The following is a 25,829-nucleotide window of genomic DNA, read 5'->3' as shown; positions in this document are numbered from 1 at the left end:
GATGGAGATATAAATAGTCAGGCAAACATACACAAAAGAATTCCACCTGCAACATATTCCCTATTATTCCCTTATCCTTCTACAAAACACTAGTTTTGTATTTATTGGAATGATGAATAAAAATGTCCCCATTCTTCCAAACGGTATTTGAATGAACATATAAATAAACATTATTCAAATATTGTGTATTTTGTTTTTTCACATAAACCTAAAATATGTCCTGCATATATGAATCAGCATCTGCATATCGGAGTGATACCATTTAGAAGGTACATTATATCCACTCAAGTCAAGACAAAGGAAATTTCAAGCTCTGAGGAGAGTAATGGTCTCAGACCAGGCATAAAATGTGACATGAGCTTCATAACTTATGGTTGAAGCTTGTGGCATAGCCACAGCTATGGATAATAGAACAGATCTTTCGAATGATGAATGAACCTTCTCTTCCTGCTAATGGCTCCACTTTCTACACTCTGAACATGACAACATACCCCAAAGTCATACACTATTTTTAATAATACATTTTCCGTTGGGCTTGGGATCCTATAGAACATGCTGACACAGGACTACTGCAGGCATCAGTAGCTGGCATGACCTGTGTACTGTATGTAGGCTTGGGAAGGGAGTGACTGGACTGTGTGTAGCACACCATGATGAGAGTAGTAATTGCACTGCAGCCGTACAGCCCAGCGCTTTCACATCAGTGCGGAAATCTATAAACGCGCTCCATTGTAAATCACAAGGGGCCGAGAGAGGCCATGGCGTGGTCTGAGCTTTTAATCCCAAAGAATAAAACTGGAGGAAGAGAAAAAAGAGTTTCATTGAATCAGATTGCATTACTTTGATTAAAGGGGGCGTCCAATGATTTCCCTTATTATGGGCAAACAAAGTGGGCAAAAGCAAAACACAACATGCAAGCAAGATCATTTACACCGCACTAATGCTGATGAATTAACCCTCCCCAATGTACATCCCCACTACAGGCCAATGCTGCACCTAAGGATCTCAAACATCAGTGTAAAGTTACATGGTCTCTACTCTAGGAATCTACTCAATAGGATAGAAAACTACACTAGTTTCACTATTAGTGAAGAACACACAGGCAATGACTGTTTCTGTGAGTGAAATAAACAAATTTTGATTAGCTAGTCCCTGTTGCAGTACATAGTTGCCATTCGCCTTATTCAGGCGGCGGCCATTGTGTAAACCAAAACGAGGCTACAGGGTACACTGACTATATCATTAATGCATTTTCGCCATCTGCTGGCAAATGCAGAGAACACAACAATCCTTTGGTTTGTGTACCCTGTAGCCTCGTTTTGGTTTACAATGGCTGCCGCGTGAATAAGGCGAATAAGCACATAAGTGTAGAAAAGTAAAACTACAAAAGTGCAAAGCATATACTGTATGTATTTAGTATTACATTGAGTACTCAAGGGCCGTTCACACTAAGAGCGATGACTATAACGATAGCGGCAAAAACATATCGCTCTAGCTAATATGAATAACGATGTCAACACATACTATACTATAACGATAACGACATGAAGAACAATAACGTTGGCGATCACATTCAGAGTGATTTTGAGAACTATAAAAGAGCCTGAGATTCCATTCACATTTAAACATAACATTCAACAACACAAGGAGACTGTCCTTCGTTGGTCAGCGTGCTCGCTCATATCATTATAGTTACATTTATTTTTAGCATTATCTTTCCTGGTGTGAATGACCCTTAGCCAGAAATCTGTGGCTAGTGCAGTGATACCCACTTGCTTGTTGGCCTTGAGGACCAGCCGCAGCGTAGCAATCTGCTCCCGCTTGGTGCTCAGCAGGGACTTGAGCTTGAGGAGCTCCTCCATGCAGGCCTCCTTGTCCTTGTCCAGCAGCGGGGCCAGCTCACGTGCGGCAGCCCTCTGGCACGACAGCTGCAGCGAGCGGTCCACGGCCCTCTGCAGGTGCTTGATCTGGTCGCGGATGATGGCGTTCAGGTGGCAGATGTTGGTGGGCTCCCGACGCGGGTCCGGTCCGCTGCTGGCGCCACCGCCGGGCGTGTCGGGAGCGGGCGAGGAGGAAGAGGAAGAGGAAGAGGCACTGGGGGTGGTGCGCGCCGGGCTGCGCTCGCCCGCGGCTTTGCTGGCAGCCGGCGGGTCTTTGGAGGGCGAGTCCGAGGGGCTGCGCGACTCGCTGGAGGAGTTGGAGGCGTTGGTGGCGGCGTTGATGGCGGCCAGGCGGCGGGCCAGGCGCGGGGTCAGCAGCGCGCGGTGCTCCTCCTGGCCCTGCGGCACCTTGAGCACCCCCCCGCCGCGCAACGGCGAGCGGCTCTGCCGGTAGTAGTCCAGCATGACGCGGTTGGGCGTCTCGTTGTTGCACAGGCAGACGTGGTGGTAGAGCTGCGCCAGCTCCTCGCTGAAGGTCACCAGCTCGTCCTGCGCGCTGTTCAGCAGCGCCTGGCTGTCGCTGGCCGCGCCGGCCGCTGCTCTCGCCTCGGCCTCCAGGGCGGCGACCTTCTCGCGGCCCTCGCGGCAGCTGCGCTCCAGCCGGGCCACCTGCCCCTCCAGGGCCTGCTGCTGCATCTGACCCTGGCCGCGTACCTCTGCCTCGCCCTCCACCCGCTGGTTGTAGCGCTCCTTCAGCTCCTTTAGCTCGGCCTTCAGGCCCACCACCTCTGTCACCGCCACCTTGTACTTGCAGCGCATCACCTCCACGCTGGGGCCCTCGGCGTACGACAGCAGGTCCTTCTCCTCGTCCTCCTCCTCTTCCTCGTCCTCCAGGGCCTTCTTGTCGCCGGTGCTGCGCTGGCGTCGACGGATGGAGCCCAGGCGCTCACGGAGGCGGCGTGCCCGGGTGTGCTGCTCGAACAGGGCCGTCTGCGTGTGCTGCAGCTGGGCCTCACACTCCTGCAGGCTGGTGGACAGAGTCGACTTCTCCCGCTCCACCTGCACCAGAGACACGTGAGACAACCACAATCAACTAAAGCCCAATTCACACCAAAGATTTGCGACCAGACGAAACCGTTGCAGAAAGGTGTTGCAGTGGTGTGAATTAAATTTTGCACGCCTTTGCCAACTGTTGCAAGCCGTCGCAAAGCATTCACCATGTCTAGTCGCTGTTGCAAGGTTTTAGAACGTTGCAGCAAGTTGCTGGTTTATAGAATGTTGCAGCTCATCTCGTTGCGAATCATTGGTGTGAATTGGGCTTAAGGCTAAAAGAGTGGTCTGTGCTAAAGCAACACTATAGACTGCTAGTGCACAAACCACAACATGCTAATTTTTTTAAGTATATAAGGTAGAAACAGAGGCAGAGGTAGAAGCAGAGACAGACCACACCATGGAACTGTGAAAAAAAAAACGTTCATAGCAGAAAATCACCCGCATTATTGTCATGCAAACTATCAGTAACTAGAGTGACTGAGGTTTGGAACAAAGCTTGGGCTCATTCAGGTCATTTCTTCTTGTTTTCAGTGATGTTGGTTTTTCTGGACTTTCACACATCACTTCCTGCTTTCTCACATCAGGGTATCACATCGCTTATTCTTAATCTCGCACTTAAGCTAAATGTATCACTTCCTCAATGTGAAGGCTTACAGAGGCTACTACCTGTATCCTAACTACCTGTATCTGAGTTCTCTCATCTGTTGTCACGTCACCCTGTTAAACTTACAAACGAATTAGTGGTTTTTGTGTGTAAAGCCTTCTGTGCAAGCCACTATCACTTGTTATCACTTGAAATGTGACGTAATTCTTGACCAAATATGAGGAAGTACACATTATAACAAAAAGGGCTGTATATACTTCTGACTGATCACTATCCAACTCTAGGCACTAGAATGTTCTATTTCAACAAAACATGATTTACATACAGTATCTAAGAACAGCAACAGCTTGCATGATCTTCCCAAGCATCCCAAACATTAATTACTACAATAGGCAATCAATAGTCTTGGAGACATGGAGGTTATTAATAAGCTAAATGCATCAGGAAGTGTGTGTGTGTTCGTGTGTGTTTGAGAGAGAGAGTGAGAGTGAGAGTGAGAGAGAGAGAGAGAGAGAGAGAGAGAGAGAAGGGTCAGGTTTCATCTGTAGACATTGCAGTATCTAACTCGTAAACACCCCTCACTAATGCGGCACTGGTTCCTCTCTCTCTCTCTCTTTCTGGGATGTTCCCTTCCAGCATGGCGTCTATTAAAAGGGGTTCTACTGGTAGAAGAACCTTTCAGTGTCCTTGCAGTGCCAGTGTCACAATACAAGCTGCAAGCAATTCATCAGCAGGTCCCCTCCCTCTTTGAACAAAGAGAATGATATTGCTCAAGAATTTCATGGAATGGCCCAAAAGCACATAAAATAGCTGTTTTTTCTATTTATCGATAAAATTGCTGTTAGCACACTAGTAATATACGGGTGGGCAGCTCTTAAATCATAGAGGTTGTCACAGCTCCTGCCCTATGGAATCCTTAAAGACTTGCAGTGACCACTGTATGGTGTAGATGCAATCAATGTATACTGTCATTTCCACGGGGCATTTAATATGGTATTAATATGGTTTTGTTTCTTTTATCTTGCATAAAACACTGTCCTGCGGCTTATACACAATGAGGCTAATACACAGAAAAATTACTGTAATATATGGTAAACATCTGTGGTATGATAAGTAAACATCTTGTGGAGGTGGTGGGGAAATCTTCCTTCACTTGAGGTTTTAGTTGCCATCCTTATTTGATCTAAAGTGCATTTTTACTAATGACAGTAAACGACCCCTGGTCAGTAGGTAGCACTAGCCGCCCTACCTGCACGAGCTGCTGCTTGAGCTTCTGGATCTCCGTCAGGTTCAACTCGCTGAAGAGGTCCGGCGGTGGCATCGACGGCTGCTCTCCTTTGCGCGGCGCGGTAGCCTGCCGGAGCTCCCCATTGGCCCTGGTCAGCAGCAGCGCCCCGGCCGCCCCCTGAAGCAGGTGCCCGTTGCACTTGCCCCCCTCCTCGCTGCCCGGCGAGGTGGCCGCGGTGGGGGTAGCGCTGCCGCTAGGCGGGGCCGAGGTCAGGGAGCAGAGGTGGGTGCCGGTGCTGCCAGGGACAAAGCCACCCTCACCTAGGCTGAGGTGGTGGGCCAGCTCCTTGCGCAGGGTGTTCTTCTGCTCGCGCTCGCTCTTGAGGGCGTCCAGCGCCTCCTCCAGCTGGCCCTCGGAAATGTCCTTCAGCCGAAGAGCATCCTCCAACTGGCTGTTCAGCAGCACCGTCTCCTCCTCCAGAACCTTGATCTCGTGCTTCAGGCCCTCGTACTCCACCTGCAGAGGGCAGTGAGGAGTAACACTCCACCATTCACTCATAACCCGGGACCATGCACTGTGTACTGCATGCCCATGCCAGGATGACCCAGCAGTTTAGAGAATAAGGGATCTACATAGGTTTTTACATGTTATATGTTGTTCATGCTAAATACTAACAACTCTATATAGACCATGGATCTGACACAGGCTCTATGTAGCTACAATGTTGCTATGGTTTGTAGCATCATTCCTTAGCAATACTTTCAAATAATAAAGTCATTAACTAAACTGAACATAAGTCTAAAGCATATAAATATATAGTGGAGAGACTGAATTTAACCAACACAGTATACATCTTTGATGCTTAAAACACCCACTGTCACTCAAGCCAACCATGCAAATTTATTTATGTAATTCTGCTGTTCGACCTTAATTGTCAAGAGAATGTCACTGAATGTTGAGTAAGGCAATGTAACCCTTTCACAACTGTAAATGATGTAGGGGGAGTAGATCTGTGTAAGTACACAGACTACTATTTTGCTGGCCGGTGGAGAGTGGAAACACAGTATAGACGGCCTCCTGGAATTGCATGGCAGATTAACAGAGGAGGGCCTGAGTTATGACCGAACCTGGCTCTGTTTGAGACTGGACACGAGTTTCTGCAGAGTGATGTTCTCCTCCTCCAGCTCCGTATAGTCCTGCAGCAGGCGAGCCTCCCGAAATTTATACTCCCGGATCTCCTCCCGCATCCGGCTCCTCTGCAGCTCCAGCATCTCATTTCCCTGAGAGAGGGAGACAAACAAGGAGAAGCAAAGAGAGAGAGAGAGAGAGAAAGAGAGAGAGAGAGGGAGGGAGAGAAAGGGAAAAGAGAGAGAGAGAGAGAGAGAGAGAGAAGGAAAGAGAGAAAGGGAGAAAAAGAGAGAGAAAGGGAGAGGCAAGAGAGAGAGAGGGAGAGAGAGAGAGGGAGAGAGAAGGATGGAGGGAGAGAAAGAGAGAGAGAAAGAGGGAGAGAGAGAAAAAGGGATAGAGAGAGTGAAGGAAGATTAGACTTGACAGATCATTAAAAGCATCAGAACACCATAAACACAAACAGGAAAGAAAACATTAATCAACATCAATCAATTAATGATTAAAACATAATTAAACATTAGTCATTATTACATTAGCAGCAAATGATGGCACCTTGCTGCTGTATAATAAGGCAAATCTAACAAAAGCAGACTTCCCATCTAGAGAACACCATCTCTCAAGACAGTACAAGGTTCATATGCAAAGAAATATAGCCGTCACTAGTGTAGTCTAGTGTGCAGTCTCTCTCGCTCTCTGTCTCTCTCTCTCTCTCTCTCTCTCTCTCTCTCTCTCTCTCTCTCTCGGTAGTGCAAGCACATGCAGTTGATTAATACTGTGTGCCCCACAGCGCGGCTCAAGCCACAGTGGCCGTCACTCTGCATGCGGAGCCACTGCTGGGTCAGCTTCTGCTCAGGGCATCCACGTCTTCCCCTCACAGAGAGCTGCTGCAAACCATCAGCACCACAACAATTGAGCAGCACAAATTTCCCCTGCGGTGAGGGTCATGCTCTCCTTCTGTAAACCATTGCATGTCTGAGGGCTAAATTCTAGCTCATTTGCTATGGCATAAGGGGTTCCAGTTCCCTCCTAGCACCACCCTTTAATAATAGATCTATGCATACACTGTATTTATAATTATTATAAGGAACAGCACTTGGCTAAAACAAACTCTCTGAGGTTTTCTCATTGCTGTCATGATGCTGATGCAAGCCTTAAGGTGGGGGAAACGTAAGATGATTCCAATGACAATGACATTTTGCTGGTGCTTTCTTTTATTTTATTTAAAGATACACTATGCAGGTATACATATTTTTGGCAACTGTAGAGCTCCCTCTGGAGTCGCGATATATTTATATTTTACTCTGTTGTAAATAGCAAACTTTTTGTGACTTATCCCCCCTGTACACAATGAAAATGCTTTTGTTGTGGAGGAGAAGGATTAACAACAGGCAAAAATTATCTCCAAAGAGCTATATCTACTGACAAGGTAATGTTTCACGATTCTCGCAAGATTTCTTGGGCCGTCGTTCTTGAAGTTGGCTGGTTTTCTCGCTACGTCTATGATATATAGCTGTGCTAGGTGAACGATTCGCCTGTTACAAGTTCATTTACCATCAAATTGGCTTCGTAAAGGTGAAAATCTTGCATAGTGTACCTTTAACCAATAATTTTTCATTCATGATGACCATAGTATATTTGACCACAGACTGCATGGCGTATCACACACACAGGTGTGTGTTCTCACCTCGCGCAGCTCCTGCAGCAGGGCGGCCAGCCGGTCGTTCTCGGCCTGCGTGTTGGAGGTCACCGAGCGGTTGAGCTTGAGGTCGGCCTGCATGTCCAGCAGGCGGCCCATGTAGTAGGCCTCCTTGCTGGCCGACTCCTGCAGCAGCGTCTCCTCGTTGCTCTCGCCATCCTCGGCAACCTTCCGCTGGGTGGTGTACGCCTGACTGAAGGCCTGACATAGAGAAGGACAGAGGAGGAGGGGGGGGGAATTTAGTCTCGACTATTTCATTAAGGAAAAGAGTGAGGGATTATTTTCATTTTCATGCCCAGGATATTTCATTTATTTTCTTGTCAGACTTGAGGAAATGGATTTTAAAGTCTACCATAGATGGAGAAAAGAGAGAGAGAGAGTGGGAGAGAGAGCATAGAACTTGTCATTCTTGAAGAATACATGTGTTTTACTTGTCAAGGGATAAAGAGGAATGGGAGATTTAAACGGTGGCAATCCAGAAGAGGTAAGAGAGTATCAGCTGCAGGCAAAAGAGCTGTCTTCCAGCATATGTAATCTGTTACCTCACACAATAGAAATGTTACCCAGCACCCAACCAAATCCAGTTATGTTTTGCCTCAGACAATAGAGTTGTTATCCTGCCCAATAGAGACACTTAAACCACACAAAGAGAATGAAAAACACAAATAAACTGTAAACAAGAGAAGCTTCGGAGGTGTGTAGGACAAGAGGAGAGGTCAGTTCCCCTAATGACGGAGGCGAACATTGCTCATTATCCCCCCGGCGTGACTGGAATGGACGACAGGGCTGGTAGAGGGAGGCCTCACATTGGAGGGCGATGCTACCAATCGATGGCCTTCTTAGCGTGAAGCGAGACGGGGAATATTATGGAGTGAAGAAATCAATCGGAGGTGCGAAAGAACCTGCCTCTCTGGAAACAAAGAGAGAAAGCATTGAAAGGGATCTTGGACAGAACAACAGAGAGAGAGAGAGAGAGAGAGAGAGAGAAGGTGAGGGACTGGTGCAAATAGCTTTTCCCTCTCCCTGTATTTCTCCTGCTGGAATCGAGAGATTTCTCCACACAGTGCTGCGGCACGAGGTGGCATAGTGCTCAACCACAGCGGCCGGAACGGAGTGGAGTTCCATTTGGAGCACAGCCGTGGAGCAGGCTAGCCTCCAGCCCTGTTCTGGCCATCAACATCAATTCTCCTGACCTTACAGCCTTTCACAACAAATGCTTTATACAGGACGACATGGTCGAGACTCTAATAGCATTGTTTGTTTTGTCCCTTGTTTTTATCTTCTCTCAAACGTTGATCAGAGTGTATATTTGGAGAACACACTTGAAAATGGAGTCCACTAATAGGCTCAACTTTCATAGTGATAGATAGTATAATGAGACGTCTAAAATGTCTAGACATTTAAAATGAACTTTTATCAAAACTATCTTTCAGGACTGTGCCCATTAATGTGTCCTCTTCTTTATATCCTACCCCTTCTGCTTAGGCGAGAGGCAGCGGTCACTCATCTCTTTCCCTCTCAGTAGACTCCATTCTCCCTGCCTCACTGGAGACAGATGGAGCCCCCCCCCCCCCCCCCCCCCCCCCTCACACACACACACACAACTGCCACTGGAGGAGCACTTGATTTCAATGCAAATCCCATTACTGACTCTGACGCCCAACCTGAGTCTGTCACAGGGGGCTCCACTGGACCTGCCTTCACGAGACCTGTCCTCCCTGGGGCTGGAGAGATGGGGACAGATTGATGTGTGTGAATGGGAAGGTCTAGTTATTGGCTCAGCGGTCCTGAGGGGGGAGGGGGGGTGAATTTGTGTCTGAATTGAGCCACCCTCTCCATCCAGGGAGGGCTAAAGTGAGGCATCGTGGGATAGGATAGGCCTCCCACTGTGTGTTGTAGACAAGGACACAGCAGGGAGGAGAGAGGGCCAAGCTGACACTGCACACCGGCGGGCTGCCATCGCTGGCCCTGCTCTCGTTACAGGCGTATCCTGTGTGGTGGGCTGCTTTATTTACAATGTGCGTGTACACACAGACACGCACACACACACACACACACACACACACAGACACGTGCACACACACACATGCTCGCACGAACGCACGCACACACACATATTCATACATCTACAGTATGCTTCCAAAGAAACATACAGTCATATCTGTACACAATTTCTATTTTCTATACAAACAACAATCAGGCAAACATAAGCGCCCCCCCCGCCACACACACACACACACACAATCAAACACATTCAAGCTTTATGCCTTTGCACTCGTCATGCACTTTCAATGTAATTGGCAAATCACTTATGGATTTATAATCAGATTGGTGAGATGAGATTACAATTTAATGCAATTTGTTGTTCACCGATGACCCTCCAAAAGAAACTGGGCACGCAGGGAGAAGAAACCGCAGGTTGTCATAGCAAACATTACATCAGATTCAACAAACATCTCTTCCTCTCTCCTCTTTCTTGCTCTCTCTCTCTCTCTCTCTCTCACACACACACACACACACACACACACACACACACACACACACACACACACACACACACACGAGTTCAGGCAACTCCTCATCCTAATATTCAACTGCTATAGTGACTCATTTGCAATGCTAATCCATCACAATTCACAGCTGCTTGCCAAGTTTGGCCAGTGCTACTAATCACCCCACAGTAAATAATGGACTACAAGGAAAGATGGACTGTGTTGTAGCTTTCTAAATTCATAACCTGTACTCTGGATGTCTTACAGACTCCACGTGGACCCAGTGCCTGGCTGAAGTAGAGTGTATATATATTACAGTCTATAAATAGCGGCAAACAACCTCAGGAGTTTCAGCACCACGGAGAGCGATAAATAAAGGTCAATGTAGCCCCCGTCACATGACCAGAGTCACCGGTCTGTAGGACAGTGTTTAACATTCACAAGTGGACACCTCCCTCTCTATTACTCTGCTCTCATTCACTAGAGAAGGATTGTGGGGCAGACCCACTGCACCAGATCAAATCTGTACCTCAGGGGCACAGACAGTACAGACAGTGAGAGGAGAGGACGGAAGGGGGTGTGTCTGAAGATGAACGTCTCCTGAAGAAAGCCAGAGGACCTCCCAGTCTGTGTTTTGGGTCGGCGCGGAGAGACAACATCGTCCGGCCGGTCACAGGGTGACTCAGCGGTACCGTGGGAGTCATTCTGGGGAGATCTAGAGCGCACTTTTATAGTCCAGTTAATAAATGACACGGCCACAGCACCCTGATGACTATGCCCCTACCGACTCTGATTTACACAGCGGACAGACCAACAGACCAAAGTCTGAGAGACAGAGGGAGGGTAAGACAGAGAAAGGGGTGACATCATGTATTCCATGGTATCATTGAAAGACTAGCCATTGATTGGTCCATTACTGGCCCGTCATCCTTTAACCACACAAAGGTGTGTCCGTACATTTCAGGGAATTTCAGAAGACTTTAATGGGCCCACTGATGCCAACTTTACCCAGTTCCAACCGGCTGCCATCCTTTTGTTTGAGGACTGAATTGCCTCTCCATTATCAGGAATTAGAACAACAGAGGAAATGGAAAGAGTGAGAGAGAGAGAGAAGGAAAGAGGGGAAAAAGGACACTACTTCTTTATAGAGACTTCTTCTCTGTTGTCCATGGTGGAAATAAATGGTGGGAGTTTGGCCTGCAACCATGTTCTTTTGAATAGAGCTGTAAACTCCAAAACAGTTTTCTTGAGTTAGGGGTTCTCTCAAAGGCCACATTATAATTCAGTTTTGCTCTTTTTGCTGGCAGACCAGCACACATTATGCTATGGAATACATGATATCATTTTTGTGTCCCCACATAAAACACCCTCACACACACACACACACACACACACACACACACACACACACACACACACACACACACACACACACACACATACACACACAAACATACTGTACAATATGCACTGTTCTCCTCCTTAACACACACGTGTACTCACTCTCTCCTTATAAATATAGAAAATGCATTCTCATTCTCTTTTTCTTCACATACAAAAACAATGGAGACACACACAAAGTGCATAGTATACAGAGACATGCTCAAATGAATTAAACTAGTCTGCTTTGAACAACAACAAACGGAAGCAACCAAACTAAAACAGCAGGGTGATGTCACCACAGACTTCCACTCCTTCCATTTGTCCCCTCCCTCTGTTACAATATTCTCTCACACACACACACACACACACACACACACACACACACACACACACACACTGATCCCTTCACACAGTCCCTGAGGGGGACCCAATGGTCTACACAAGCAGAGATGGGGAGGGAGGGCCTCATCACTGTCTGAGTAAAGCCTCCTGCCTGAGACACTACGGGTGCAATATACCAGCACACACTAGAGGGTTCACTGCTCTATCTGCACTGTGCAGTACTCCTCATGAGACAAAGGCAGAGCGCTGTTTCCATTTGCCATATACTGTAGGTACAGTGTGTTACTGGTGTACTACAGCAATTGTTTGTGCTTAAGTGTCAGTGTTTATGCTGTTATGTTTCTTACACATGTTTGTGTGTTATCTCTGTTTACACTTCTTTGTTTAACATCAACTTGCCAGGGACTGCAGATGAAAACTAGCTTGCATGTGTGTGGCTAACTCTGGTACATGGCTTACTAAATAAACTAGATGTACCGCATAGCGGTACAAAATATGACCGCCGCTCAGTCCTGTACATCCGTTCCGCGAAAATAAATCACACTTCAATTTGTCTCCATATTTTACTCCATCCCCCACTCTTGAAACTTTTGTGTATGCTTGTTTGCATGCCTGAGTGTGTGTGTGTGCGGCTGCACAGAAAGTAGCCTACTGGTGCTGAAAAGGTGAATAGATTGTAGAATAGCCAAAGAAGATGTAGCATTGTTATAAAACCTTTAAAATCTCTAAACAATCACAAGTAAGGCAGTTCATCACAGTTCATCCATTGCAACTGGATTGATGAAAGGTCACTTACACCTGTAGGCTACATTGTATTTGGTAAAAGCAAAAGGTATCAGCATAATGTTATTTATTTATTTATTTATTTATTTATTTATAAACAAAAACATCTCTGTCAGTTCCATGCCGTTTTTCAACAGCTATCAAAAACAAAGGTCATTTTGGATGGATGGATTTTTGTGAATGTTTCTTCTTCTACATAAGATTTTAGTCATCTTTAGTTCATGTAATACTTTTTGTCAATGCACAAATTAAGTAACAGTAGTCTGAAACGTTATTGGGGAGGAAGCACAAGGAAGAAGGATGTGGGGCGAATTGACAGGCTGGTAAGGAAAGCTGGCTCTGTAGTGGGAGCTGAACTGGAGTGCATCACTTCACTATCTGACAAAAGGACCCTGAACAAACTGATCAACATCTTGGACAATGAGTGTCACCCACTCACACAGCACTATTGTTAAGCAGAAGAGCCTGATCAGCTGGAGACTTGGCTCACTGCCTTGCACAACTGACAGACTGAGAAAGTCATTTGTCCCCAGGGCCATTGAACTGTTCAAACTTAAGGGAAGAGGAGCTCTGCATACAGTAGTCTGTCTGCCTCTTCACCCCTCCATGTTTGGACTGTCTGTCCACTAGCCACTTGTACCACTGTCTTTATGCCTCACTGTTTTCTGCTATATTAGCACACAGCACATATGTAACCCCCTCCATGCCAACTTGGCCACACTTATACATTTTCTTAAATAGTTAAATATATAGATATATAGACTTTACTTTACTTTATTTCTGCATTGTTGCACTGTTGGTCATTTGCACTATCACCATGACCACTATCACCATTGCACTACCACCATGACACTCATTCACACAGAGCACCTGCACCTTACCATACCTTTATGCACAGAGAATCACAGTGTCCCTCAGTCATTGCAAGCCTCTGATTGATTAATCACCACTATGTGGATACTATTTTTAGAATTGATTTAGATTAAGTGTTAGTTAGTATAATTTGTATTTTTGTAATTTGTATTTTAGTATATTTTTTATATATTGTATTAAGTGTTAGTTAGTATAATTTGTATTTTAGTATATTTAGCATATTCTTTATCTTCTACTGTCCTTATTGCTTAGTTGTGTTTTTTATATTATATATTTTAATTACTCTTTCTGCTGTTAAAGAATGTGTTTGTGTTGTATGTATGCTGCTGAGACCTTGAATTTCCCCTGGGATCAATAAAGTATCCATCTATCTATCTATCTATTGTTAATGCACAAATTAAGTAACAGTAGTCTGAAACGAAATGCTGTTTTACATCTAACCAGTGGTGCAAATAACTGACATGTCCAAATGGGCCTTGATGAAATGCGCCGCTAGACTGTTCATACACATTTTAACGGGCCAAAGTTGAAGAGCTGTTGTCCGTTATTGTTCGTTGCAAATATAGGCTGATTCATGTTCCCTTGCATTGTGTAACTGAGGTCCATGGCTAGTCTGGCTTTCACCAGACCAAGCTCAATCTTTAAGAAATCAAAAAATAAATAGCGGGGGCAGATCAGGCTGGGTTCACCCAGCCTAGTCCATAGGCACCCGATATTGTTTAATTTTCCGAATGAGATATCCACGCTCTGGCTATTCTAAATGCAAAAATGCATCAGGGAGTTATGACAAAACTTAACTAACAAACTAGATCCTAATAGAAAGCTGTTAGCTTCCCTAAGCTACAGGTAGGCTTATAAGGTAGGCCTATTTACAACATAAATTGTCAATAGGCTATGCTGGCGACACAAATAAAATCTCCTTTGGAAACCAATGGCTTACGCCTTACAGTATCAAGCGGACTTAAAGGAACCGTATGTAAGAAATGTATTTCAATTAATCATAAAATGACCCTGATATGTCACTAGACATTAAGAAATCATGTTCATTTCAAATACTTATATCACTGACAACAGTAGTCTGGCCAGGATATTGTCATTTAAAAAGTGAAGTTGCAGCCCTCAACTGATGTTGATGTTGTGTTTTGTCATGTCATGTTGTGTTTTGGCCTGATGCGCCACCCTCCACCTATCTACTAATCATGAAGTCAGTAGTGTTTTGGCATCCGGGTTGGCAACCTCGAGTCAGGGGAGAGGGGGAGGGGATCCACCGCTCTACAGTAATTTGAAAGTGATTGCAGTACCAGTTTTGGCCACAATCTTACTTAAACTGCCATATCGTGGCGAAAAGTTGTAATAAAATTCACGCAGCTCCATGAGTCAAGGAAAGCGCGAATGAAGTAGCCACTTCTACATGGGACTTAAAACAAAATAAATAGGCGTCTCAGTCTCACGCATGTATAGGCAAAACTGTATCAGACCGGTGTAACGTTGGTAAATCTTCCATTGCACAGAATGATTTTTGTAGCACGTGCAACAAATGAGTCGAAAGATACAATTACAGTGCTGCTATCAATTTGCTTGGTATAACCGCATTTATAGTTTTCTACAAATGCAATCAATCAAATTGGCCTCCATCACTCAACCAACGCTAACGCTAGCAGTAAAAACCAAGCATGTCCGATAAACATCCTCAGATTTATTTCGGCTTCAAGAAGAAATGGGAATTACATTTCATGTGAATATCGTCCTATCCTTATTAGATGTTCTCTGCGGTAAACTACAGTCCTTGTAGGAAGCGTCCATTGTTTTTCCAACCCAATTTTAACTTCCAACAAAATTACGTCTCACTGCAACGATGCGCCATCTAGTGGACAAACGACTACTTATCGCCAATACTGGAAATGCAGCCATGATGATGATGATGAATATTTATTTTGGCTTTCTTTTAATCCTACTGAATTTGTAATTATGTATCGGCCGTTCTAATACCGATAGTATGTGGGTGCCTGTGTGTGTGTGTGCATGTGTATATGTGTGCACCGCCATCTACAGGCCAATGAGTGTACAGTCACTAAATGTACACATAACCTAATTTTTTTTAGACCCCCCCATGGATGAAATTCTACGAAACTTGGCATAGCCCCAGAGAATGCCAGGTCAATCATACACATAAAATTTGGTGCAGTTCTGAACATCTTAACTGAAGATAGGGGCGATTAAAGCAGAATAATATTGCATTTTCATTTTTTACCGGGGGGGTGCAAATCACAAATGAGTGATTATGGGCCAGGTTGATGTGGGCCCTTGAGACCAACATACCATAAAAGATTCTTCATCCTCAGTGCCACGTTTCAGGTAGTTATTTAGGAAAAACGGCTTTTTTTGCAGTTCGGGGGGGCCCAGCACGGAGGGGGGAGTGGCCCGAAACGAAACTAAATTTTTCCGTAAAAGTCTACACCCACCAAATTTCATGTGCACCGGTGTTTCGGTGTCCCGGGTATCGTTGACCAAAAAATCAGGAAGTAGATGACGGGGAAAAAAAAAAAGCTTCGCTAGCGGCGGTCATAATAAGCTTCATTTACCTGACTGAGCATATTAATAACAACAAACTGCAAATGTTTTTTTCCTGTCTCTTTGCGTGATGGGTTTTTTGGTCATTGTAGGGACCAACATTAGTAGTAGTAGTTTAACTATGATATTTTAAGTAGGTTTTGATCACAAATTCTGATGTTTTCAATTATGAAATTCTGAACTCTGGGCTTTAAATTCAGTGAGATATCCTTTGCTATAGTAACCACCAGTCATACTTATATGTTGACTAGTTGAAATGCAAGCACAGTTGCTGAGAAACCGTATGAAATATCTAATTCTATCTCATGCGCCATCTTTTGAAGTTTCCGCCTGACTTTGGCTTCCTGCTTCCGCTGTGACTATGGGGGCCAGACTACTGCTCCATAGCTGCAGGACATGTGCTGATCTCTTTTTAGTGGGGCGCTCTGTACCACCTCCCTGTAAGTTGAGATGCAGGGGGGGGGGGATGCAGCTCAAAAGAGACACTGATCAATACCGGGCCTGGGAGGCGTGGGAGCCCCACTGCACTTTCATGTCTAATCTTCACTGCAGCAAAAACACATGAAGCCCTCTGCAATGTTACGGCACATTTCTCTCTCTCCTTTTCTTTGTCTCTCTTCTCTCTCTCTCTCTCTTAAACATTACCTTGGACTGTTTCCACAAATCCACATTAGAACAGGGGGCTGAGATGGGCTTACGCAGCGCTCCGTAGTGAGCTGGGATTGGGGGCTGTGAGCGAGCTGGGCTTCCTGGGATAGATGGGAGGAGAAGCCTGCAGGGACTCCAACTGCATCCACTGTAGAATAAAGTCATAATCATACCCAATATCATGCCTAACCACACAGGGCTAATGAACGGTGCATTGCAATCAAAACACTTAAAACTGCAAATATACAATAGGAAGAATAAACATAACACCATACGCACACACACATACCGTACACACATTAATTAAATCACACACACACACACACACACACACACACACACACACACACACACACACACACACACACACACACACACACACACACACACAAAAGCACTCCATCACATCACCACTTCATCTTCTTTTCTGTTCCTCAGAGAATTGAACCCTTTCCCCTAAATTACTGTGTATGTGTGTGTGTGTGTATGGGCATTTGTGTGGATGGATGAGTGCATGTGTGTATGAGTGTGTAAGCATGCGTGTTTGTGTGTGTGTGTGTGTGAGGGGGGATATTATGTGTGTCTGTTCCCACAAGGATAGCTAAATATAAATATATAGCATTCTTCTGAGCTGAAGAACAATCAGTGACGTCCACTGGAGGCATGTGGGAGCTGCAGGCAGCTTTCATCCTGAGGCCATAAACACAGATTACTGACCCCCCATCCACATGCTCAGCTGGGCCTCAGCCCTCAGGTCTCTCCTGCCACTTCATTACACGGGGATCAGACCAAGACATGCACACTATGGAAGGACAATGAGAAATAAATCAGTCTAGTCCTCCCAGACTGTTCTCCACTTCAGCGTTCTCTTCTGCTGTTACATTCACTCTCTCATTCATTGTCTTCGTCTATCCATCTCTTCCTGTTTCTGTTCCTATTTCTCATCATGTTTCACATACATAGAGTGGCAAATACATTTCTCACACAGCAATAGATTTCTTGTTCTATGCACTGCGGGCTTTAGGAAAATAGCCATTGTGAGTTACAACCATCTTGAGAGATTTCAATCCATGCTCCTATTGAAAGATTTACACCCATGTAGTAAAAGCAGACCACAGTAGACAAGGCAATGCTGTCTAGGTGCTTTTACCTAAATATTTTGGGGAACCATTGCCCTCACGAAAGGAAAAGGCATGACAACACCAGCTAGTCAATTATTCAATGATCGCCTCCTTGTTATGTAGGTTATGCACCTTGACGAACAGTGGCTTTTCCAGACGTCCCTAAAGCGCCAGCGAGCATGTGACTCGGCTGGGGATCCATAATTCATAGGATGCCCGAGCAGGCAAGGCGTTATCCCACTGCACGCAGAGCTACTGAGGGCCTGGAGGTCCTTTTCCCTGTGTGGGGACGAGTGTTTTTATTTTTAAAGACACAGACACGCACATAGGACTTGCTCCCATATGTGCTCCCATCTCAGAAATAGCCTTGGAGACTGATGAGGTTGCTTGTTTTGTATGTGGCCTGCACAGCACAGCAAAGCACACACACACACACACACACACACACACACACACACATACACACACACACACACAAACACACACACACACACACAAACACACATACACACACCTCCATCAGACTGCTTCATCATCGTCCTCCAGCCACCCGGTGGAGCTCAGACATTCCACTACACTCCACCTCAATGAGAAAATAATAATCGTGTTAACAGCAACTCCCCCCTCCTCCCCCTCTATCTCTTATCAAAACACACCCACAACCACCTGCTTCTGGTCCCTAGAGGTGGGTGTTTTGACATCACATGCCCCCCCTCCCCCACCCAGGCTGTCAGAGAAGGGGCAGAAGAGAAGGGGCAGAAGAGAAGGGGGGGGGGGCAGGGCACGGTCGATGCTTTTAGAGAGGAGGCGGCACAAACGACTGCATAGTCTCTGCATTTTTCATTATCGCTCTCAGCCTCTGACGCGCGCACGAGAGTGCAACCCACCTTCCCCGCTCTCTGTCAGTCAGTCAGCCTCCACCCCCCGGTCTCCGATGAATGATTCAGGACTTACGGGCAGCACTGATCCAGGCGCCCCCCATAAGCTCATTACGCCGGATCATATTAGCAGCTGGGTTTAAAGGTTATGAAGGAATCAACGGCAGAGTAGCCTTCAATGCATTTCCTTCCAAATAAACAGTACAGACTTCATTCCATGGGCTGGGGTCTTATAATGGATGTAAACAGCTCCACCATATGGGGAAGTCATCTATTAATCTTCAGGCAGTCACTAATGACTTAGGCTATTACAGGGCACTTATTTCTGAACAGTCATATCATAACAAGAGCTGATCAATTAAGGATAATATAGGAATAATTAGGAACTGGGATAATATGTATGGGACTAACTGGCTTGCAAATTGTGTTAGTAGGATCCAATATCCCAGGAGAAGCCGCATGTTCTTGTCCTTCCGATTAGACAGACGAAAATAAGTGTGCTGGCAAATGCAATAAGCTAGCACCCCTTCCAGAAACTGTCATCCTTTTACGCAATGAGGCGCTCTTCCTTGCCAAGTGCACAGTCACACACACAGTCACACACACACACACACACATACACACACACACACACGTGTACTCACAGAGAGCCAGAAAGAGAGGGAGAGGGGAGAGAGAGAGAGAGAGAGAGAGAGAGAGAGAGAGAGAGAGAGAGAGAGAGAGAAAGAGACTCCTTCCAAGGTTCCATGCTACAACCCTAAGTATGATGCCAATAGACAATTCTGTCTGTCATAGAGGATTCAAGCAGACACCAGCTGGGACAAATGACTGCTTCTTCACACTGCCTACATGCATCACACTGCATGTGAAACACCTGTCAATCACACAGAGAAAAACGCTGCAGGAAACCTTAAGAACCCTTTCACAGAACTGCATTCATCTTTATAGGTCTGAATACAGGTGTATTACAAGACAGCAATGTTCTACTGACTTTAACAATAATGCATGGTAATGTATAGGAAGTAATATCAATAACTATGAGTCCTTTGATGGAAGGAAAACCTGCCAACATGTGGCAGACACAACGCTAATTTGTATTGAACTATGTATTTCCAACTGCCAGTAAAATCTCCCAGATGTATGCAAGAGGTCCTGGGGTTGGCTAGAGTGACAGTGAAGACATTGAAAGTGAATGGGTTGTATGGTGAGTAAACCACAAAAAAGAACTGATGACTATTACTATATAAATTTGAGTAATGACAGTGTCAGTGTTGTCATTCCTAGGTTATTCTCTTCTGTGACTGTAAGACTATTATAGCCCTTTTTCTCTGGCCTTTATATAACTTCCTTTGGAGGGAGCAGAGCGGTGTCTTTTCTGTCAGATACTGTTCATCTAACCCACCAGGTTCATCTCTAAGGGAGCGAGGAATGAGCTTAAAAACATGTCCCGTGATGACGGGCCTGGGAAAGCCAGTCTTCTTCTGCAAAGGTTGGACCAAGGGGCCTCTTCTGTTGCCATACTAACAGAGCATGCACTGGATGAGAGACAGGGAGAGAGACAAGGAATCAGCTCCTCCTTTTCTTCTTCAGTGTCACTTTAAAAATAGCATTCCCAGAGCCAACGCCGCCTGTATTAGATTTCAGTGCGCCAAAATGAAATAGTCTGTCTAGGAAAACATATCAGAAAATTGACAAGATTACAGTAAGCTATTGCCACTGTTAAATTACAAAAAACTGTAGAGATTTGTGAGAATGCAAAAAGAGCTTGCTTCACCTTTCAGAGAATGGGAATTTGAATTTAGCACCAAGGAATGGTGTTATCAAATGATCTGGAAATAATGTATGAGCATGCTTTCCTCATACTAATTAAATAGCTAAATAGGCATGGGGTTTCAATGACATTTCCACAGTTATTAGTAGCTAATAACCAACAAAGGTTAGTTAGTAGCATTTAGTGACATTTAGACAAAGACCACCATTAGTTGACTGACAACACAGTCTTATATGCATCAACTGACATAACCACAAAGCATCCATTCTCAAGCAAGTGTTGTACTGCCACTATTTTAGCACACATTGCTATTCAAGATCAGAATAACTTCTTGGTGTCTTGCCTTCATCTTGGATGAAGTGGATGTGCTCTGCTACATCAGAGGAGCTTATAAATCAGCAAGCTCAACTCAAATCAAGACTCAAAACCGTGGCTATTCTTCTGTACTACAGAGAGGAAGATCATGCAGCATGGTCACCCCGGTCAGCTTGCCTGTCCCACCCAGGCTATACAGCAGTATGTGAAATAAAGGTACATACTGAAGACCACGATGACAAACACACAGCTCTGTTGTGTCTGAGAGCCATACTCTGAGTGGCCCATTGTCAGTCTATGGATCCGTGAGCACCAGGATCAATACAGTTCCTCCAGATTAAATGAAGAGTTGTGATTGCTGTAGGAGGCGAAGAGGCCCTGGTTGAGGACTTTCTGTGTAGACAAGGGAAGTGGGGAGCGCTTGGATGGCTGAAGTAATAAAGCATATTAACACAAGGAAGCCCTGACTGTTCTTTAACTGCAGGAGCAGCATTTTGAAGTATGCTCCTTTTCCTATGCAACATAATGTAAATGAAATAACAGACGCAGTTCTGACATACAATACTTGTTGTTGCACATATTGTAAACACCCGTTTCAAAAGCTAACTCTGTTGAATGTAAGTTTTAGGCCGACTTCAGTAAACTGTTATAGTCTACATGGCAATTCAAACTTCCTTGTCTGGATTACTATCACCATTTCTAAGAGTGGGTTCATCACATGACACACAGACTAAAAATGGATACTGAACCTGGATGTAGGCCAACAGAGATACACCCCTGTGTTTTTAAGCTTCAATTTTTGCCATCCTATCATAACCTTCGAAAAAATGCATACTTTGCACCTCAGCACCCGCAGGGGTTCCTCTAGAGCAGAAGTATATGGTAATAACTCAATGAATAAATACAGTGGGTCATTATCATAAACAAAGTTAAAACGCCATCTGGGTGAAGGCAAGGGCATCAGTAATGGGGTGGGGCAGTCTTAAAAGATTTAAAGAAGGATCAGAATGGAAGAAAATCAGAAGTTGTTTGAATGGACTGCCCAGTGGACAAATCATGAACTGTAACATCGGGCCAGAAAGTCTATCGTATTGGTTGTTATATTTATTATAAAAATGTAACCATTGCTGGTTGGTCACTCACTATAATGAAGTACATGTGTATGAAAGGTCAAGTTCTCACCATGAAGTAAAGCACAGAAAGGAGTGCATAATGGGTGTGCATCTTCCCCATCCCCAAAACACACAATGTCACACATACACACAAAAGCACCATCAACCACAACAGGGTGTTGACAATTCCCTATAAAGTGGCTAGGCTGTGAGTTTTGAGCTGTCATCCCACTACAAAAGCTGGAAACGATGAAAGCTTATCACTGCAGAGCATGCCACACAATGAGGTCTATTTTTATGACTTTGTCATTTTATGTTTTTCTTTTGTACCTCCACACAACAAAGTGACTTGCATAATAGTTAAAAGGAGTTAAAAGGAGTTTTCTTTAGGGCTACTGGGATGTTACATTTTATTAATCAGGAAAGAAAAAGTCCTCAGCATATAGGACCTACTGGGTGTCAACACATCCTAACACATGGACACATGACATGTCCACCCAGCACTGGTGGGCTATTAGTTACATCCGCTGCACCACAATGCGCATTTCAGCGGCGTACCTGACAGTCGTGTGCCTAGCGTCCTACTGAGTTTCAATGCTAGATTTTATGTCTGTTTAATGGAAATCATATGTACAAAAATTATTGTAGCCTACATTAAACAAAACACTGGGCCGATAGCCTACTAAGCCGCCTGTGGTAGAAAACTTCCTTGACCCAACCCAATCTGTTAGGCGACCTGGCACTATACATGTAGCCTAAAAAGGAGTTCCTTGTTGCTCGTTGTAGGCTATCCCCAACCTCAGGGATGTACACATTACAGATTCAGCTGCACAGATGTCATTCGTTTAAACGGCACTAGCCAACATGAAATCAGAATATTTCAGCATATTCTGGGTTGGGGAGAAACCGCATTAGGCTACCTCTTGCAATTGCTCCAACTCCTGTCTCAGCGTCTCCTGTTCTGCTTCCAGGTCCGAGTATTGCTGTTTCAGAGTCTGATTTTCCTCCAAGACCACGAGTCCGCATTCTGCCGCACGGATCTTCTCACGGTTTGCTTCCGCGAGCTCTCGGGTGAGGCGCTCCACCTCGGCCCGGTACTGGTCCACCGATTCTCCGCATCCTCCCCCCGCAGCCATCGCCTGTCTCTCTCGCTCTGCCCTCTTCCGTCTCCCGCCGTCCCTGCGTTGGCTGGCCAGGGAGGCGGAGGCAGAAAACAGCTGTGGCCGACAACAAATCAACACTGCTATGTAGACTGAACGCGAGTGTTTCTAAAATCAAATGAATCTTTCCATCTTGATGAAAGTTACACACAGGCTAAATAATTACAATCATTTTTAAAATAAATGGCGTATTACAGTAACCGTAGGCCTATCCCTAACAGTCGAACCACCCAGCATCCTTTCTTCCTCTTCTTTTTTTGCTTATTCATATGGATTCGGACGCCATCTCTCTGCCTGCCGTAAGGTGAGGTACCACTAACTTGTTCTCATCCCTCTGTCCGTGACGTCACTACATCGTCTCTACTGATGTGACAAGCGTAGACGCCTAGCGGTCTTCGATAACAAAAATAAGTTTACAGACTATGGAGTTGTTTACAATAAAACCATGGTGGCTAAGGTGTATTACAAGTATTTTAAGGTATTGCAATAGCCTACAGTTCTACAAATGCATTATGTTATAAACCTTCAGTGTATCTCTCAAATGATCTATGTCATTGGTCACACAGGCTAGCCAACTGTTTTATTAATCGACACATTGCCTGCACCATGTATAGAAGCCTATTTAAAGCTATCCCCTTAAAACAAAACCTAGTGTTGCTGCTAAATGTGTTTAGAGCAATGTAGAATCATTTTTGTATAGAGCCTCCTCTTGTGGCACTATGTGGTACTGATCTTGAATTTCCCCTGGGGATCAATAAAGTATCTATCTATCTATCTATCTATCTATCTATGAAAATATTATTTGAAGAAAGGGGGGCAATAAGGCGTTTATTTTGCGAGAGAGGCCTACAGACCTTCTTTACTGTAAGATTACCAACGGTCGTAATCATAGCTTCATGATGAAGTTAAATTACACCATACAATTAAGATCTACATAGGATTTGGAAAACGTCTTATTGAAACTCTCTGGCATTATCTTGTGATTTACAACGTGAGTCTGACTGTCAAGCTTAATAATAAACAAAATGTCTTCCAAATCATATTTAATACCAATGTCCAAACATGGAGCTGTCATTTTCCATCATCTATGTTTTAATTAACAGGCTAGATTAATAAATCTTCAGCATTGCTAAGTTTAATTTTCAAGAGGACAGATCCTGCATTTACTTGCCAACTATCTAGAACAACATCTAGCTGTCTGAAGACTTCAGTTCTCCTAGATCATCTTTTTAACTGTCACCCTTGAATCCTTTATTCAGTAGTAAACAGGGATGTAGTGGAGGCTAATCACAGGTAAATACAATTTATCCACCTCTGAAATTTCAGAAGTAGACTTTATCCACCTCTTATTAGAGTTTATCCACCTCTCAAAAGAGTTTATTCACCAATTGCAACTTTTTTTCATAGGTCTTTTTTATTGACTTTTTCTTTACAATACAAAAAAAGGAAGACATTAAGAGTTCAACACAATCTTCCAGCCCACAATCCATATAACCCCCCACAATATTCAAATAGAAAGGACAACCATACGGCACAAGCAACTATTCATCGACTATACTGTCAGAGTTTGTAATGCTATTAAGAAAGGGGCCCCAAGCCCCTTTCTGAATTATTTAGAGGATATGTCTGCTTAGATAGATAACTGATACTGGTATTTTATTGGATGTAACTGTTTGATATATTCAGAGGTCTATGTTAATGTAAGTTTGTAGGCACTTTGTTCTTGTTTGTGTTTTTTTGTGTGTGTGTGTGTGTGTGTGTTGTTGTTTCTATGCTTTATCAAAAAAAAAAGACAGGGAACTGACTGTATGTTTGTAATTTTAACCTGATGTCTATGCTCTATATGTTCTGCTGTCTGCCAAAAACATTAATAATAAAAAAAGAAAAGAAAGAAAGGGGCCCCAAATTGTATTGTATGAGGCGAAGGCAAGGGTCTTACGTTTTGCTACAGGCAGCTGAAGCTCTTCTGGGGCAACCCCAAACAGTGACACAAGAGGATCTGGTTCAACCCTAATTTCTAGAATTTCAGAAAGAGTGTCAAAAACTGAACACCAAAAGTCTTCTACTGTAGATTGGGGCAGGACCAGAATATCAATAAGGGAACCATGTGTGCTCTTGCACTTGTCACATATTGGGGAAATATCTGGATACAATTTAGAAAGTTTTACTTTAGACAGATGGACATAATGTATTACCTTGAACTGAATTAGGGAGTGACGTGCACACAAGATCCATGCACCTGTTTCAGAATAGACTCCCAGACATGGTCTAAGAAGTCTAAACCTAAGTCTTGCTCCCAGGCTGCCCGGATTGTGACTAAAGGTGGGAAGTCCAGGCCTGATATTAAATTATATAACCTTGAGACCCTTTCAAACTGGTAAAGATAGGAAAATTGGTACCTGACACTGTACATAGTGCCTCACTTGGAGAAATCTAAAAACAATGTGTAGTAGGCAGGTCAAACTGCTTTGACACAATGTGGTCTCTATAAACAGGTCATGAAACCATGCCAGTTTTGAAAAGCTTTATCTTGAATTGATGGTGCAAAAAAGGGATTAAATGCTATTGTGCTTAAAAGAGAAGATTTCTGAAAGCCAAATGTCCTCCTGAACTGAACCCACCCCCTAAGAGAACGATTCACCACTGGGCACCTCTGGATGTGTTTTTCTCTCTTAGGCCTATGACCAATCCCAGAAAGAGCAGCACCCAAACAAATCCTGTCAGAGAGGTCTGCTTACAGACACTATTTTCCATGGAGACCCAGGACAGTCTCCCCATGGGTCTCCACCCT

The 25,829-nt window shown here is 44.5% G+C and overlaps 1 protein-coding gene across 4 annotated transcripts in view; it reads right to left on the bottom strand.

The window, feature by feature from the left end:
* The window catches only part of LOC125310189 (protein bicaudal D homolog 1-like), a 60,010-nt gene extending 36,633 nt beyond the window's left edge, over nt 1–23,377 (bottom strand). For all 4 annotated transcript variants that reach the window (XM_048267367.1, XM_048267366.1, XM_048267365.1 and 1 more), the window contains exons 1-5: nt 22,799–23,377; nt 7,578–7,790; nt 5,893–6,045; nt 4,787–5,281; nt 1,773–2,939 (exon numbers count right to left, since the gene is read on the bottom strand). In XM_048267367.1, coding sequence (XP_048123324.1) covers nt 1,773–2,939; nt 4,787–5,281; nt 5,893–6,045; nt 7,578–7,790; nt 22,799–23,014 — 2,244 coding nt within the window. In that variant the 5' untranslated portion in view covers nt 23,015–23,377. The remainder of the gene's footprint in view (nt 1–1,772; nt 2,940–4,786; nt 5,282–5,892; nt 6,046–7,577; nt 7,791–22,798) is intronic.
* Nucleotides 23,378–25,829: the final 2,452 nt, after the last annotated feature.

This window comes from Alosa alosa, chromosome 17 (genome assembly GCF_017589495.1).
Source record: "Alosa alosa isolate M-15738 ecotype Scorff River chromosome 17, AALO_Geno_1.1, whole genome shotgun sequence".
In the NCBI taxonomy this organism is placed as follows: domain Eukaryota; kingdom Metazoa; phylum Chordata; class Actinopteri; order Clupeiformes; family Clupeidae; genus Alosa; species Alosa alosa.
Note: the sequence above shows the minus strand (reverse complement) of the source record. Positions and strands in the feature narration are given on the sequence as shown.